Genomic DNA, 15,276 nt, shown 5'->3' with positions numbered 1-15,276 from the left:
CAAAACCAAATCCCAAAAGCTGTTATCCGAAACCCTAGCCGCCACTAACCTCCTCCATGGCCGCCACCACCACCACCCCTGCCTTATCTCTTCGATCCGACCTTGCCGCTGCACTCTCGCCTCCCCAAAATCGTACTACAGTTCGCCAGAATCAAGAATCGGCGACCGAAGAACGATCTTCAATGGAAACCAGTGACCTCCCTGCCAGAATCTATTATCATCATCGTCTCCGTCACTTCCTAAATCCAAACGACCGTAGTGGCTGTCAATGTTGATGCCGACAGGAGTTGGGTTTTGTCGATGCTGTCTGACGGGCGATGATGGGGTCCAAAGCACCGACGACCATGGCTGCAATCGACTCCGATTCCTATTGGGTTGTCTCTGTTTTTTTTTTTTAAATTATTTTTTTATTTTTTATTTTTTATTTTTTAAATGGCGAGACTTAGGCCGCTGCCGTTCGCATTGGAGGAGAAGACGACTCTATTGCCGCTCCATCGGTAACGATGAAAGAAAAGTGGCAGCGGTGCTAGATGGAAGAAGATGCCGGATGCTGATTGTCGGCAACGAGGTTTGAAGATAGGTTTCCAAAAAAAAAAAAAAAAGACTCTCCTGCTGAATGACACTGGCACTGCCTCCGAATTCAATAATCTGTTTGGGATTTGATGCAAATTGGGCTTCGGGTTTGCCTGATTGTGCACGCTGGTGGTTGTGGTGCTCAACAGATTTCGACTGTAGAGACCCTTTGATTTTTTACTATTTATTTTTAAATTCGATTTCCATAAACAGGATTTTTACAGTGCCAATGCCAAGACTACAATCCAAACAGCGTGCATCATCACAAAGTCGATTCGCACATGACAATCCAAACACGGATCCAAACGGCAACTGATTAAGAAGACCTTAAAATCTGAAATCTACCTGATTCATGCATAGCTGACTTTGATAACAACTGTTATCTATTTAGTGCGGAATAAATGGATTGTCTATCCATCAATAATGGAGATTCAATACTATAATCTTAAAGGCGTACTTGATTGGGAAGACATTTCCGATGCCTGGATGTCGCCGACAAGAATCTTGATCTTCCACATCTCACATTCTCAAGAGAACCTTTCAATGGGCCTAGGGTTTTCTCTCATATGTGGGTGAGGGGATCAAGACATGTATTTATAGGAAAGAGGGTCAGAGAAGCTTACCCATCACACTTCTTTCCTCTGGGTTATCCACACTGTAGGTTTTCATATCCGGCTTAATAACCATGTATAAGGACCACGGTTCAAGTGTCCCGCGCCGTACCTATTTACAATGATCACAACTGTAATTGGGTCCACTGAATCACTCAATCTGAATAATCCAACGGTCAGATATAAACCGATGATCATGAGTGACCCACCTAAAAAGAGTCTTACACCGTAGGTTTTTTTATTGGTTACTATCCTAGCCAAGTTACAGGGACCTTAAGATTTAATTGGGAAGATCCTGACCTCAGAATTTTTATATTTGAACGACGCAATGGAATCTTGATATGCAAAGGTGATGATAGCATCCCGCATGTGATGGAGATGATACTGAATTGCACCGATGGCTTTTTGCTGGAGGGTCATGTTGCTATTCGACAATTGTCAAAACTCGGTGCAAGGAACTTAAATACATTAAAAGGCTGTGTTGTGGTAGGATACGAAGGAATCGAGACCCTTATAGATGGAGATGGGGTAAAGGACAATCTTGTGTTGCCAAACCTAGAGGAACTACATCTTAGGAAACTTTTCAATTTAAGGAGCATTTGGAAGGGGCCTTTGTCACTTGGAATAAGATGCCTCACTAGCCTTAGGTATTTAATCTTGTACAAGTGTCCCAGTTGAGGAATACTTTCCCATGGGGCATCATCCAACCACTCTCCAACTTAGAATGGCTTTGCATTAAAGATTGTTTTGCAATGAAAGAAATAATTGCTAATGAAGAGGGGTGGAGGAGACATGCTTTGTCAAATGTGTTAGCATTCTTCCTAAATTGAAGTGGTTGCATCATCTTTCTTAGATGCTAGAATTAGCTCACATTTATAGTGAAGGGCTTTCACTAGGGACTTGGCCATCCTTATTCTTTAGAGGAGATTAGGATTTGTAAATGCCCGAATTTGAGGACTCTTCCTCATGGCATTATCAATGCACCCAATCTAAGAAACATAAGATGCGAAAGAGAATGGTCGGAAGCATTGTTATTGGAAGATGATGCCATCAAACAATAACTCCAGCACATGCTCATGTTCTAGAAATAGGCAAAAAGCAACTTCAAAGATCAACAGTGTATGGTACTATCTTTTATTTTGTTTTCTATAAGATGAATTTATGTTGGGGTTTGATCACATGCATCCAAATGCATTGCAGGATCCAATGCATTTGAATTTCCAGCCATTGATTTGAAAAGGGCAGTGGAGATACGTGCACTTTATCCAATGGGCTGTTTGATTTTCTAATTATGCCTGGAATTCAAAGGAAATAGGTAATATTTATTTACCTTTATATTTTTTTCTTCCTTTCAAAAGGTGATGTTGACAGCCCCCTCTGTTATAGCAGGCAGTCATGTCGCCCGAGGAGAAAAGGGCTGAAACTGTGGGGCTCGCCATGATGTACATGTCTTATATAAGATTTATTTGGTGGGCCACATATGATCACATGTTTAGAACTGACTGTTGTATTATTCAGATTTTGCGATTTAGTGGGCCCTACTACAGTTGTGATCATTGAAAATAGGTTTGGGGCGGGACGCTTGAACTGTGTTCCTTATACACAGTTATTAAGCCGGATATAAAAACCTACGGTGTGGAGACCTTAGAGGAGAGAAGTATGATGTGTAAGCTTCTCTAGCCCTCTTTTTTATAAATAGATGTCGTAGTTCTCTCACCAATACATGAGAGAAAATCCTAGTCCCATTAAGAGGTTCTCTTAAAGGTGTGAGGTGCGTAAGATCAAGATTCCCGTTGGCGACATCGAGGCGTCGAGAATGTCTTCCCAATTAGGTACGCCTTTAAGATTAAAGCGTTGAATCTCCATTATTGATGCATAGACGATCCATCAATTCTGCAATAAAGAAATAATAGTTGGTATCAGATAAACTATGCATTAATTTTGGGGATTTTCTGAAGTTCTCAAAAACCCGATCTTTTCCCAAACCTGAGTCCCATTGGAACCCAACAAGATGTTGGAGTCCAACAAAATTAAGGTCGGCCAAAACAAATCCAATTGCATTAAGAATCCGGTTTTGGACTTGACATTCATGCCAACCATGTCATGAGCGTCGCTGGTCGTGCCTCCATGGAACTCGAATCCCTCCAATAAGATTTCTTCAAAACCATTTATCAAGTTTTGCGACTGATGAAATCGTAGCATTCGATGTCGGATACTAGTTGTTGAAGTCGGACCAAAGGCCCATCTGGCCATTGCACCCTCAACTGCGATCGGCCATGGCAGCCATTGTTGGTCAACCATTGCCGACTGCAATCAGAGATTGTAGCAGTTCTGGCCTCGAATCCTTGTTGCCATTCATAAAAAAATCAAAACTATTGGTTTTCCACACCATCTTCGACAGTGGACTATTGCCGCTGCTGTTGCAAGCTCCTACAAGCATCTGAATAACCTGCAATTGGTTTTTACCCATTGTCGTCGTTCTAGATAGTTGTAATCGACACTTTAGCTACCTAAATAGACAACCCTGACCATCGATTCCAATGTGTAGACACTGAAGTTTAGGATCGTTAGAGGTTTGGGTGTAGGCGTTGTGGTGGTGATGAGATCAACACACCAGCTATCACCGGTGATGACAGTGACGGTGTTGGAGCGGCGGCCATGGTGAATGGAGTTCCAATGATGGATTTTTTTTCCCCAATCAGATCTTTGCAGTGGGATTCAGCGGTGGCCGTTTTTTCAGCAGCGACATTGTTAATGTCAATTTCGGCCATGCATGTCATAGTATCTAGGGTTTTGGAGATTGGTTTCCCATTTTGGAAAGGGGGCTGTGTAGAAAGGAGTTAGGTTTTCTATATAAGAGTTTACTGATTTGTAAAGTAGGTAGAGGGGCTGCGTCTGCTTATTGTAGAAACTGACATTGGGCCTCTCAATTGGGCCGCGAGACGAGCTCTAATTTTTGCCACCTGTGCTACTTCAGCCCAACTCTCTACGCACTATAGTCGGCTCATTTTTTGGCTCGTTTGCGCAGATCTGGGCCTCCATGCTCATTCTGGGCCCAACCCATGGATCTTGATGTCTCATTGCCCTTTCTTTGGACCTTTAGGGGCCTAGTTGAGTACTTAGGCACATTGTCCAAGATGATGATCTAAAACATTGAATCAATATACTTGGGCCATTTTAGTACAAATTGAAACCTAAATAAATTATTTGATGGTTGGTAGGTTACACTTGTGAGACGGCCCTGGTAATTTAGTAAATATGGTTAAATACACCATTAAGTTTTGATCTGACCCAAAATAGGGCCATTATCCATATATTTGAGGTAGATATGAAGTAGTTGACCATTAAGAGTTTAGTACAACCATCACTTTAGAATATGTTTGCGCATTTGGGTGGTCAACATTAGCCGTATTCTGGGCCAAATTAGAACTTCTGCAGAATGGTCTGTTGTGGGCAAAGACCATGTAGCAATCCTTGAGTCTTGGAGTGGGGATTGGAGCTAGTTATGTTAGCCATCAAAGTGACCTCGATTGGTGAAAATCTTTGCTTTTAGACTACAATATATAGAATTTAGTGACCTTCCATTATAGGATTGCATTCAGTTGCGTTCATATCCATTGCAGTCGGTGATAAGAACAAAGAGGTATCATCGCTTTACAGGGCATGAGCGGAGTGAAGTGATTGGAGATTGTGATACAAGTTTAAGAGATTCGTTTTGCCCAAAGGTGGTGGACGTCTTATATTTATTTCACTAGCACTGGTTAGCTTTATGTTTAGTAGAGCATCCTGTATGTTGCAATTTCGCCTAAAGGAGGAGTCACAATGATACGTCGGGCACTTGTCAAAATTTGATGACTATGGCCCATCATCATTCTCGGTCATTTGATTGAAGGGCAAATCAATCGAATGTTAATACATGCATAATGTTTGTGATTAACATTCATGTAGTATTATGTGGGACTTGTTCATTTATTAATGTGAGTGTTATGCTTTGTATGTCCAGCTATGACTGTTTCCAATGTTCCAAACCAATTCAATTTGGTTCCTTTGCTTACTGGGTCTAACTATTAAAAATGAAAGTTGTCCATTGAAATAGTCATAGGCTGCATGGACTTGGATTTGGCCTTGGAGGAAGCCAAGTCTCCTATTCCATTTGACTCTAGTACGGATTCAGAAAAGGCTTACTATAAGGCCTAGACAAAGGCGAACAAGATGTGTCTCAAGATCATAAAGTACTCGATTTCTGAGACCATAAAAGGTGTCATGCCCAACAATGAGAAAGCCAAAGAGTTCCTGACTGAAATAGGGAACTGATTCATGAAGTCGAATAAAGCTGAGCTGAGTTCGCTTCTGCATAAGCTGACTCAAGTCACCTATAACGGTCAAAGAAACATCAGGGAGTACATTGGTGGGTTATCTGATGTGGTGGCCAAAATTCGTACATTAGGCTTTAAGATTGAGGATGAACTCCTGGTTTTCTTGGTTTTGAACTCCATACCTCTATAGTTTGGTCAATTCCAAATTAGCTATAACACCCAAAAGGAAAAGTGGACATTGAATGAACCAATATCTTAGTGCGTTTAGGAGGAAAAGAGACTCGGAAGGTTAAGCAAAATACAAAGTGCACACCTAGTGACATCTGGTCAAGGACGGAAATAAAATAAGAGAAGGAAGCACAATTTAGGAAATCATTCTTCGGGTCCTGCGGATGGCAATTAACCTAACTCTTGAGGAAAGATTAAAGAAGAAAAAGCGGGGTCCTAACGATGGTTGCTTCTTCTGTACGAAGCCTGGTCATAAAAAAAAATGATTGTGCATAATTTAAAGAATGGCTCGTTTGTGAGTGGAAGAATAAAGTTTTAGTCTGTTTTGAATCTGATTTAGCTGATATGTACATATACTCTTTGTATGTATTTAACCTCTAAAAGGGCTTTTCATTTTCATTTCCATCCTTATTCTCTCTTCCTCTCTTTTAGTACCACCTACCCTACCCCTCTCCCTCTCTCTTAAAATCTCTCTTTATGCCACGCACCCTCTCTATTTCTATCTCACGAAAGCAACCAATTCTCTCTCTCTCACACACAAACACTTTCTTTCTATTTTTGTCAAGGAGGACAAGATTGAGACGAGGACTACGAATATTAGGTAACCGTTCTTTTTCTTCTTCAGAAGTTTGGATTTTTCCTCTAAGAAAAGTCTATATTTTGGGGAGGTGGATTGCCTAGTGGTAGAGACACCAGGGATAAGTTGGACCACACCACATGAAGTGGTCATTGAACGCCTACCATTAAAAACTTCATAGGGCCCACCGTAATATTTATTTGCCATCCAACTTTTTTATAAGGTCGCATATACCTGGATGAAAGGAAAAGACTAATATCAGCTTGATTCAAAACTTTCGTGGCCCCTGAGAAGCTTTTAATGGTGGGAATTGAATCCCTAATGTGTGGTCTACTTGAGATTTGGATCTGGTTCATTTTTTTAATCATGCCCTAAAATAAGTTGGAAAACTGATGGACATCATGGATACACACACATACATCAAGGTGGGCCCGTGATTAGGGCCACACCTACTAACGTGTTTTCTGGGTCACACCTAACTTGCTCCCTTGAAATGGCAGATCCAAAACTCATGTGGGCCATACCACACGAAACAGTGGAGATTGAATGCCTGACAATGATAGAAGTTTTGTAGTTTATTTGAGTAGCAATAATTCTATAAACGGTTTGGATGGCATATAAACATCATGGTTAGCTCTAGGAAGCTTCAATGGTGAACGTTGTTGTTCCCACTGTTTTGGTGGCGAGGCCCACCTAGGTTTTGGATATGCTTGATTTTTAAAATTGTGTACTATTGTGGTCTTTCAAAAAAGATGGACGGAGTGGATTTGTCACGAACATCTCTGTGGATCACACACAACCTCGGGCACAGAGATATCTATGTGCCCGTCACAGGGAGCAGATTAGGTGTGGCCCTAGCCTCAACCAAGATGGTGTGGCCCTTATTGTCGGGCCCACCTCTATGTATTTATTCTAAATCCACTCCGTCCATCCATTTCTTCATATCATTTTAGGGGCACAAGCCCAAAAATGAAACAGATCCAAATCTTAGGTTGACCATACTATATGAAACAGTGGTGATTAACAATTAGAAACTTCTTGTGGGCCACAAAAGTTTTGGATCAAGCTAATATTTGTTTTTTTTTTTTCCCCTTCATCCAGTTTTATTTCACCTTGTCAATAGGTTGGATGGAAAATAAACATTACCGAAACATTACTTATTACTGATTGCTATTATTTTTGTACTCTTTAGGTTTTGAGATTGAATCATCGCAACATTCGTTCTCCCATTTTACCACAACATGGGAGGAAGAGGCATTTCTTGGTTATAGCTTCTAAGTTTTGGACTACTCTTAGAGACATTTGCTTTCCAAGAGTGATACACTGCAAATCTCATTTGGTAAGTTTTTTCCTATCGTTTTTTTTATTTATTTATCACATTGGGTAAGTTAGTGCTGTTAATAATTGTTATTATTGTCAAACTATAGAGGGATGCTGCAGTGCTAACATGGCATTATAACTTATATTGCTCTTAGTTGCATATGTTGACTTGACCCTTTAATTAGATTTGTCAATTAAACTCGGAATATATTTCATGGGCTACCATGCAAAAATCACGCTAATTAAATTATCTAATCCATCCAAACCACGGGTAGGACGTGTTTACACCTAGCTGATAATGGCCAGATCGGATGGTTTAAAAGGTGCTATGTGGCACCCATGCCACACGTGTGAGGATAAACCTCAAAGCCAAAAAGCTAGTGACATATTTGTGTTGAAAAGATCAGGACTAGAGTTCAGGAAAAGTAAGTCCAGTCACATTATGACTCCGACAAAGTTTCCTACAGATGTTGTATGATCGAAATAACAGGAAGCTTATGAAATCTTTCCTCTACATGTCTTAATATAATTGGCTACACTTTCATGGAAAATTAAAGAGATCTGCATGACCAATCATCCAATTCTCTCACGATATGAAAATTACAGTACGACCACCACCTCTCCAAACCCACCTTGATGTATGTATTCTACTAGGGGTGCACACATGTTGGTTTGGTCCGGTTCTGGGGTGAAACCAGAACCGAACCGTTCCTAATGGTTCTAGGAAAATCGGAACTGGAACCGGAACCATTTGCACCCTAGAACTGAATCGAAATTAGACCGTGAAAACCGGTTCGATTCTACGGTTCGATTCTACGGTTCTAGGCTTTTTATAATCCAGCCCAATTACATGTTTTTTTTAAATAATCCAGCCCATGTCCATTCGTGTTGCGATCTATTTGATGAATGATCTAGATATTACGTAAGGTGTGCAAAAAGACATTTACAGAAACAATCAAAGAGCGCATTGTAAACCATAAATCATGAGTCAAATAGACAACTAAAATATATTGTAAACTAATAAAATATACAACTAAAATATATTGTAAACTTGGTCCGGTTCTAGGTTCGGTTCAATTCTACAGGACCCCAAATCTAGAACCGAACCGAACTAATCGGTTCTTTGATTCTTGGAACCAGAACCAGAACCAGTGCACTTCAGAACCGGACCAAACCGTGCAGTTTGGTCAGTTCCGGTCCAGTTTACCGGTTCTACCGGTTCCATGTGCACCCCTATATTCTACACCCATGCCTTCCTCCAGCACATAGTCAAGTTTTGGAAGTAGGCAAAAAGCATGTTCAGAGATCAACAATGTATATTATATAGTCTCATTTTTTTTTTCTATAAGGGAGTTTGATCACATGCATCCAAATGCATTGCAGGCTCCAATTCATTTATATTACCAGCCATTGATTTGAAAAGAACAATGAGGATACGAGCACTTTATCTAAAGTTGCAAAATCGGTTGTAACTTGTTGTGTATATACTCTCTGTAGGTATTTAACCTTTCAAAGACCTTTTTATTTTCATTTCCCTCTTTATTCTCTCTTCCCCTCCTCTAGTACCACGAGTCCTACCTCTCTCCACCTCACCCTCAAAATCTCTCACTATGCCACATACTCTATGTAGAGAGCAGATTAGGTGGAGACCCCGGCCTCACCCAAGATGCGGCCCTTACCATGGGGTTACCGTGGGGCCCACCTTGATGTATGTATTATGTATCCACTTTGTCCATCCGTTTTTCCAAATCATTTTATGGCATTATTCAAAAAATGAAGCTGGTCCAATTATCAGGTGGACGGACCATACCACATGAAACAGTGGTGATTGACCATTAATGGGCCACAAAAATTATGGATCAAGCTGATATTTTTTTTTACCCCATAATCCAGGCTTACGTGACCTTATCAACAGATTGGATGGTAAATAAACTCTATAGAAACATTAAGGTGCACCCTAAGAAGTTTTTAATGGCAGGATGGTCAATCACCACTGTTTCTTATGGTATGGTCCACCTGATAATTTGATCTACTTCATTTTTGGGGATAATGCCCTAAAATGATCTGTAAAAACTGATGGACAGAATGGATACATAATACATACATCAGTGTGGGCCCCATGGTAAGGGTTGCACTGCCTTGGGTGAGGCCGGGGTCTCACCTAATCCACTCTCCTGTCTGTATTTCTCTTGAAAACAACCATCTCTCCCACATGCATACTTCTTATCTATTTTTATCCATGACAAAAATAAGACTAGCACTATGAGTATTAGGTAATTGTTGATTTTTTTTCCTTATTTCATGAGTATGGGTTTTTGGGGGAGGGACTCGGATTGCATAGTATGGCACACACCACCGACCTTGGTGGTGTGTTGACTTGGCAAAGTTCTATGGACCTCATCATGATGTATGTGTTATATCCACACTTTCCATCCATCTTTCCATGTCATTGGGGATTGAATGCCTACTATGGAAAACTTCTTGGGGGCCACAAAAGTTTTTCATCAAGCTGATATTGGCATCTTCTTTTCATCTAGGTCTTTGTGACCTTATAAAGAGATTGGATGGCTAATGAGCATCATGGTAGGTCATAGGAAGGTTTCAAGGGGGTGTTTGGCGTATGGAATTAGATGGTATTAAGTGGGATGGAATTGCTTTTTTGCAATAAATGCACTTGTCAGTGGATTGTCTCTTAATGCCATGAGAGTGAGCCTATTCACTTTGGTGTTTGGATCATGTAGGATGTATGACTTAAATACATGTTTCGATTCATGTAGTGTTTGGTTGTACATGGAAAACAACTATCAATCTCGAAAACCGTGTTTGAAAACTACAGTGAGAAGTAAGGTGGGGCCCACCTTGATGTTTGTGAGTAATCCACCCCGTCCATCCGTTTTGTGAGATCATTTTAGGTCATGCTACCAGAAGTTAAGCATATCCAAAACTCAAGTGGGCCATACAAGAGGAAAGAGTGGGGAAATAATTTTCTACCGTTGAAACCTTCCTGAGCTCCACCTTGATGTTTGTATGTCATCCCAACCATTTATAAGTTCATTACTGCCGAGATGAACTAACAACATAGAAAACTTTATCGTGATACAAAGCTTTTGTGGCCCTATGAATGTTTCAATGGTGGTCACTCAATCCCCACTGTTTTCTCTTGTGTGGCCCACTTGAGTTTTAAATCTACCTCTTTTTGGTCGCTTACCCTAAAATGATCTTGTAAAACAGATGGATGGGGTGGATTCCTCACAAATATCAAGGTGGGCCCCACCTCCCTTCCTAGCGTAAGAACTTCTTAACTCATGCTTTTAGGAGGAAATCCCATAGATTTCACAAATCCTGGTCGAGTTGCGGAAAGCCATCCCTAACCCTCCCTACTTCATGCGCAAGATCCAATGTTGGAAACCTATGATGAACAAAACAGGGATGATTTTTCAGGATATAAAGTTCCATCCCACTTAATACCATGTAATTCCATGCGCCAAACACCCCCCAAGGGTGGTGTTGGGACGTGGATGGGTCATGACCTCAACACCACGTGGCTCGGTGGTGTTGGGACTTTGTGGAATTCGGTTAGCCATGTGCCACTGTCAGAGGTGGGCACGACCTAATAAATTTCAAACATGTTTTGCTTACAACCCAACACTAACATCTGCTCGTGGCCAATCAATTCCCGACAAATCCTGACACCACTGAGCTACCCAGTGTAGGGGGTCATCAGCCGACATGCGTCTAAGTTGTTTGAGTACTATCTTTGATAGCAACACGTTGCCCAATCATTTCCCACCATTTCAGGTCACCAGGGATATCCCTAGTGTTTTTGTCAGCACGCAATTTGCTTCCAAATATTGATAATGAAATGAGGGAGCGGAATAGGTGTGACCTGGGTAAAATGTGAGTGGGTGTGACCCTGACCATGGGCCCACCTTGTTGTATGTGTTGTATATCCAAGCTGACCATCAGTTTTCTGACTCGTTTGAGGGCATATCCCAAAAATGAAGCAGATCTAAAACTTAATTGGAACGCACCACAGGAAACGGTGGTCATTAGACGCGCACCATTAAAACCTTCCTAAGGTCTACCATGACGTTTATTTGCTGTCCAACTTTTTGATAAGGTCACACAGACTTCGATGAAAGGAAAACACAAATATCAGCTTAATCCAAAACTTTCCTGGCCCCAGGAATTTTCTAATGGCGGACATTCAATCCCTACTGTGTGGTCCACTTGAGATTTGGATCCACTTCTTTTTTTGGATAATGCTCTAAAATGACCCAGAAAAATTGACAGACGGCATCAATATTCAACACATAAATCAACGTGGCCCCACAGTCAGGGCCACACCCACTAACCTGTTACCTAGATCACACTTAATCCGCTCCGATGAAAGTGGGGCCCAATCATTGCAACATTGTATAACTTATAGGATACACCTCACTCTTCACTTCTTGTAAGCAAACAAAAAAGGCCATATGTCTTCTTCACCTACTTCCACGCTTCTTTTATTCTTCCAACATTTCATAAAATCATTTTTCTATTTTGGTACAAGAATTTAGAAGCTTGTAAAAAAATTATTTCACAGACAATTTTCATTGCATTGTCCTTTCAATTTGTTTTCATTCTATCATCTATGCAAGCTAATATTGTATTTGATGGACATTAATGTGGCTTTGACAATCTTCATAGGCTATCATCTATGCAAGCTAATATCATATTTGATGGATGTTAATGTGGCTTTGGAAATTTTGATGGGCTTTCCACTTTAATGTATTTTATAAGATTATTGCATCTTCATTTGTCCATAGTTCCAAAAATCTTCTGTTAGGATAGTTTTGTTTTGAGTTGTGATTCAAACTATGCTCTCATCGCAGTATTATGTAACAAGATTTCCTCATCCATTGTAGATCTTGCTTATTATAAATCTAGTTTGATTTTTATTAAATAGGTCATTTAGGGTATAAGTAGACTAATAATGATTTATTAAAAGTGATATGTCCTATTATGAAGAATTAATTATTTAAATATGCTGCTCGGAACTGGCATTAACTCTTATAAATCAACCTACATATGGCGTTTTGAAATAAAGTAACTTGTGATCTTTAAAATCTAAGGTCGTGAATATGCTAGAAAATACAATTCAATGCTATCAATGATAAATGATTGAAGCAGTGTAAGAAAATTAAACTACGTTAGAAAACCTATTGTAGTAGACTCACAAGAGTTTCAACACGAGGTCATGGGTTCGAGTACCCATTGTGGTGTAAATGCATGGGTGTGTATGGGGTGTGAGTGCTTGTGTAAAAATAATAATAATCATAATAATAAACTATATCAGAAAACTTTTCTTTATAACATTTAATCCATTGAAATACACATTTCTTATGTTGTGGTCAAACATTTAATCCATTGAAATACGCATTTCTTATGTTGTGGCTAGAAATTTGGTTGTCAATTGCAATTGTTATAGCATATTATTTTGAAGTCCTTGCAAAATTTCTCAAATTTGTTAATTTCAACAATTTTGCCTTTATTAAAATTAATGTTATTTATCTACTCACTTTTCATTTTATTAATAAGTTTCTATTTCGAATATAACTCATCGTGATCTTGCATGTGAAGTGAATGTGCAATGAATATCAGCATGTACAACAATAAATTTGGACTAAATTTCCCATTGAATGTAGGATTGGGTCGTTAACTAAATGTCAACTGTGTAGCAGTGAAATTGATGTTTGCTTAATAGAATGTAACATTCATTAGCAGTGAAATGAAATAAATGTGAATTGGATGTGTAATGCAAATCCTTAACATCTTACATGTTTATATTTTTTTTCTTTTCAAAGAACAATTTTCATGTTCTTTGCATTGTCCTTCCATGCCATTTCATACAGATTTAACTTCTATTCAGGTCTCTTACTCTATTTTAGCTTTGAATTTTCATGTTTCAGGTTGTTGGTCTGAATTTTTAAATATTTCAACAATTTATCTAAAGTCCTATTTTCTTTGTAGGTGTTCTCTCAGGTGAACAGATTCAATCAAAGTACTTGGTTTAAAGTTGAAGATATAGTTAGTTCAAATCTTGCTGTTGTGCCCCAACCGTTGCTACATTATCCATACAATCCTGATCCTTTGATATGCTTCTTAATTTCTAGATGTGAATTCATACTTTAGAAATGGGGTGTGATGTTGTTGTGGACATGATATGTACTTTCTGTTGCCACTTGTGTTTTCATTCTTTACTGGTTTTGCTGTTGGATTGTTGGATCACACCTTGCTCTTATGAAATTTACGGCTCTTTCTTATGAACTCGCTTGCGTAGATGGCAGAGCATTGGGATCTATTTCCTCAGTTGTATATTGTAGCTTGTAGTTGGGGTATTGTGTTGTGTTTCTTTGTTCCATTGCAAGGATAGCAATGGGCTGGCTAGCACTAGTGCTGGGCATCGAGTCGAGTTGGACCGAGTTAGGGCTGACCTGACTCGATATGTTTTTGAAATAGACTTGGCCCGAACTCGACCCGACTTGGTACTGAGTCCAGCATGCCTGACCCGATCCGAGTCTGGGTCTGGCCTGGACTAATCCGGACCGAGTCTGACCCGGTCACAAGTACCAAATCGGGTCATGTGCATCAGGTATCCTCGGGCTGAATTCACAACTCAAAACCTAGGTGCCCTTGCCAGAATTGCAGCCTCTCCATCAGCTACATGGCATCTCAGATCTGAAACGTCATATCTGAGTTCTTTTTCTTTTTTTCTGTTTTTTTTGTATATATGTACGAGTCGAGTTAATGGGTGACTCGAACTTGACTCGATTTGAGTTCGGATTTGATGAAGTCTACACTGTTCGGATCGACTCACCCACTCACTCGGTTTGGATCGAGTCGGGTCTGAACGAGTCGGACGAGTTGAGTCATCCCGTGCGCAGCTCTAGGTAGCACACCCGACCTGATGAGTCTGACCCAAATTAGACCAACTAGTTTAACACGTGCGGGGCTTGGGCTTAAAATTCATGGCCTAATCAATAGTCATTTTAGTACGGTCTGGCCCAACCTTTGTATGTACATGTTTTGGCATGGTCTAGCCCAGCATGACTGCCCAACTGATAGAGCCACTTACAATGCAGTATGGTTTAAAAACCAGACGACTAGATATCCAACCAGGTCCTGTCGAGTCTTTATTTAACTCGATATTTAATAATTAAATTAAAAATGCATGTGGGTAAAAGAACAATGTTTGAGAATAGTTGAAATTATCATCAAAGTGATAAACTATGTAGTTTTTTGCTTTTCTTTTTAAGGAAATAACAAAAATACAGAGCTTTACTAAGGGCACGGGCATGTGCAATAAAGCTTGTTTACACGCTACACGTGCCAGAATGGCATAATGGGTCCGTGATCAATCCATCCATCCATCAAAACAGCATCGCCATATATATGCCCTAGCCCAAGAATCAGGTCGATCCAGAGGTCTGGTGGGCCACAGCTCTAAAAAAACTTGGCTGAAGTTTTCTGACCCATCCAACTGTTTCTAATATTGGGGCCAGCTTGCTTATTGGACTAGATTTTAGGCTTAGGAAGACGTGTACAAAGCCAGACCAACCAATCTATCTCACATCGTATGCCATGCTGGTATGTGTGTGGTGTGTACACA

At 40.1% G+C, this 15,276-nt stretch overlaps 1 protein-coding gene across 2 annotated transcripts; it reads left to right on the top strand.

Annotated features, from left to right (window-relative positions):
- Positions 1–428: 428 nt before the first annotated feature.
- LOC131221020 (uncharacterized) lies at positions 429–13,976 on the top strand. Of its 2 annotated transcripts, none has more exons than XM_058216094.1 (3): positions 429–568; positions 7,498–7,644; positions 13,638–13,976. In XM_058216094.1, the coding sequence occupies exons 1-3, from the start codon at positions 548–550 to the stop codon at positions 13,797–13,799; spliced, it is 330 nt and encodes a 109-aa protein (XP_058072077.1). In that variant the 5' UTR covers positions 429–547; the 3' UTR covers positions 13,800–13,976. The 2 variants fall into 2 exon arrangements, 1 of the variants encoding a protein (XP_058072077.1); XR_009158944.1 differs by lacking the exon at positions 429–568 and adding an exon at positions 713–6,329.
- Positions 13,977–15,276: the final 1,300 nt, after the last annotated feature.

Source organism: Magnolia sinica, chromosome 12 (genome assembly GCF_029962835.1).
Source record: "Magnolia sinica isolate HGM2019 chromosome 12, MsV1, whole genome shotgun sequence".
In the NCBI taxonomy this organism is placed as follows: Eukaryota; Viridiplantae; Streptophyta; class Magnoliopsida; order Magnoliales; family Magnoliaceae; genus Magnolia; species Magnolia sinica.
This window is presented reverse-complemented; position numbering and strand designations above follow the sequence as displayed.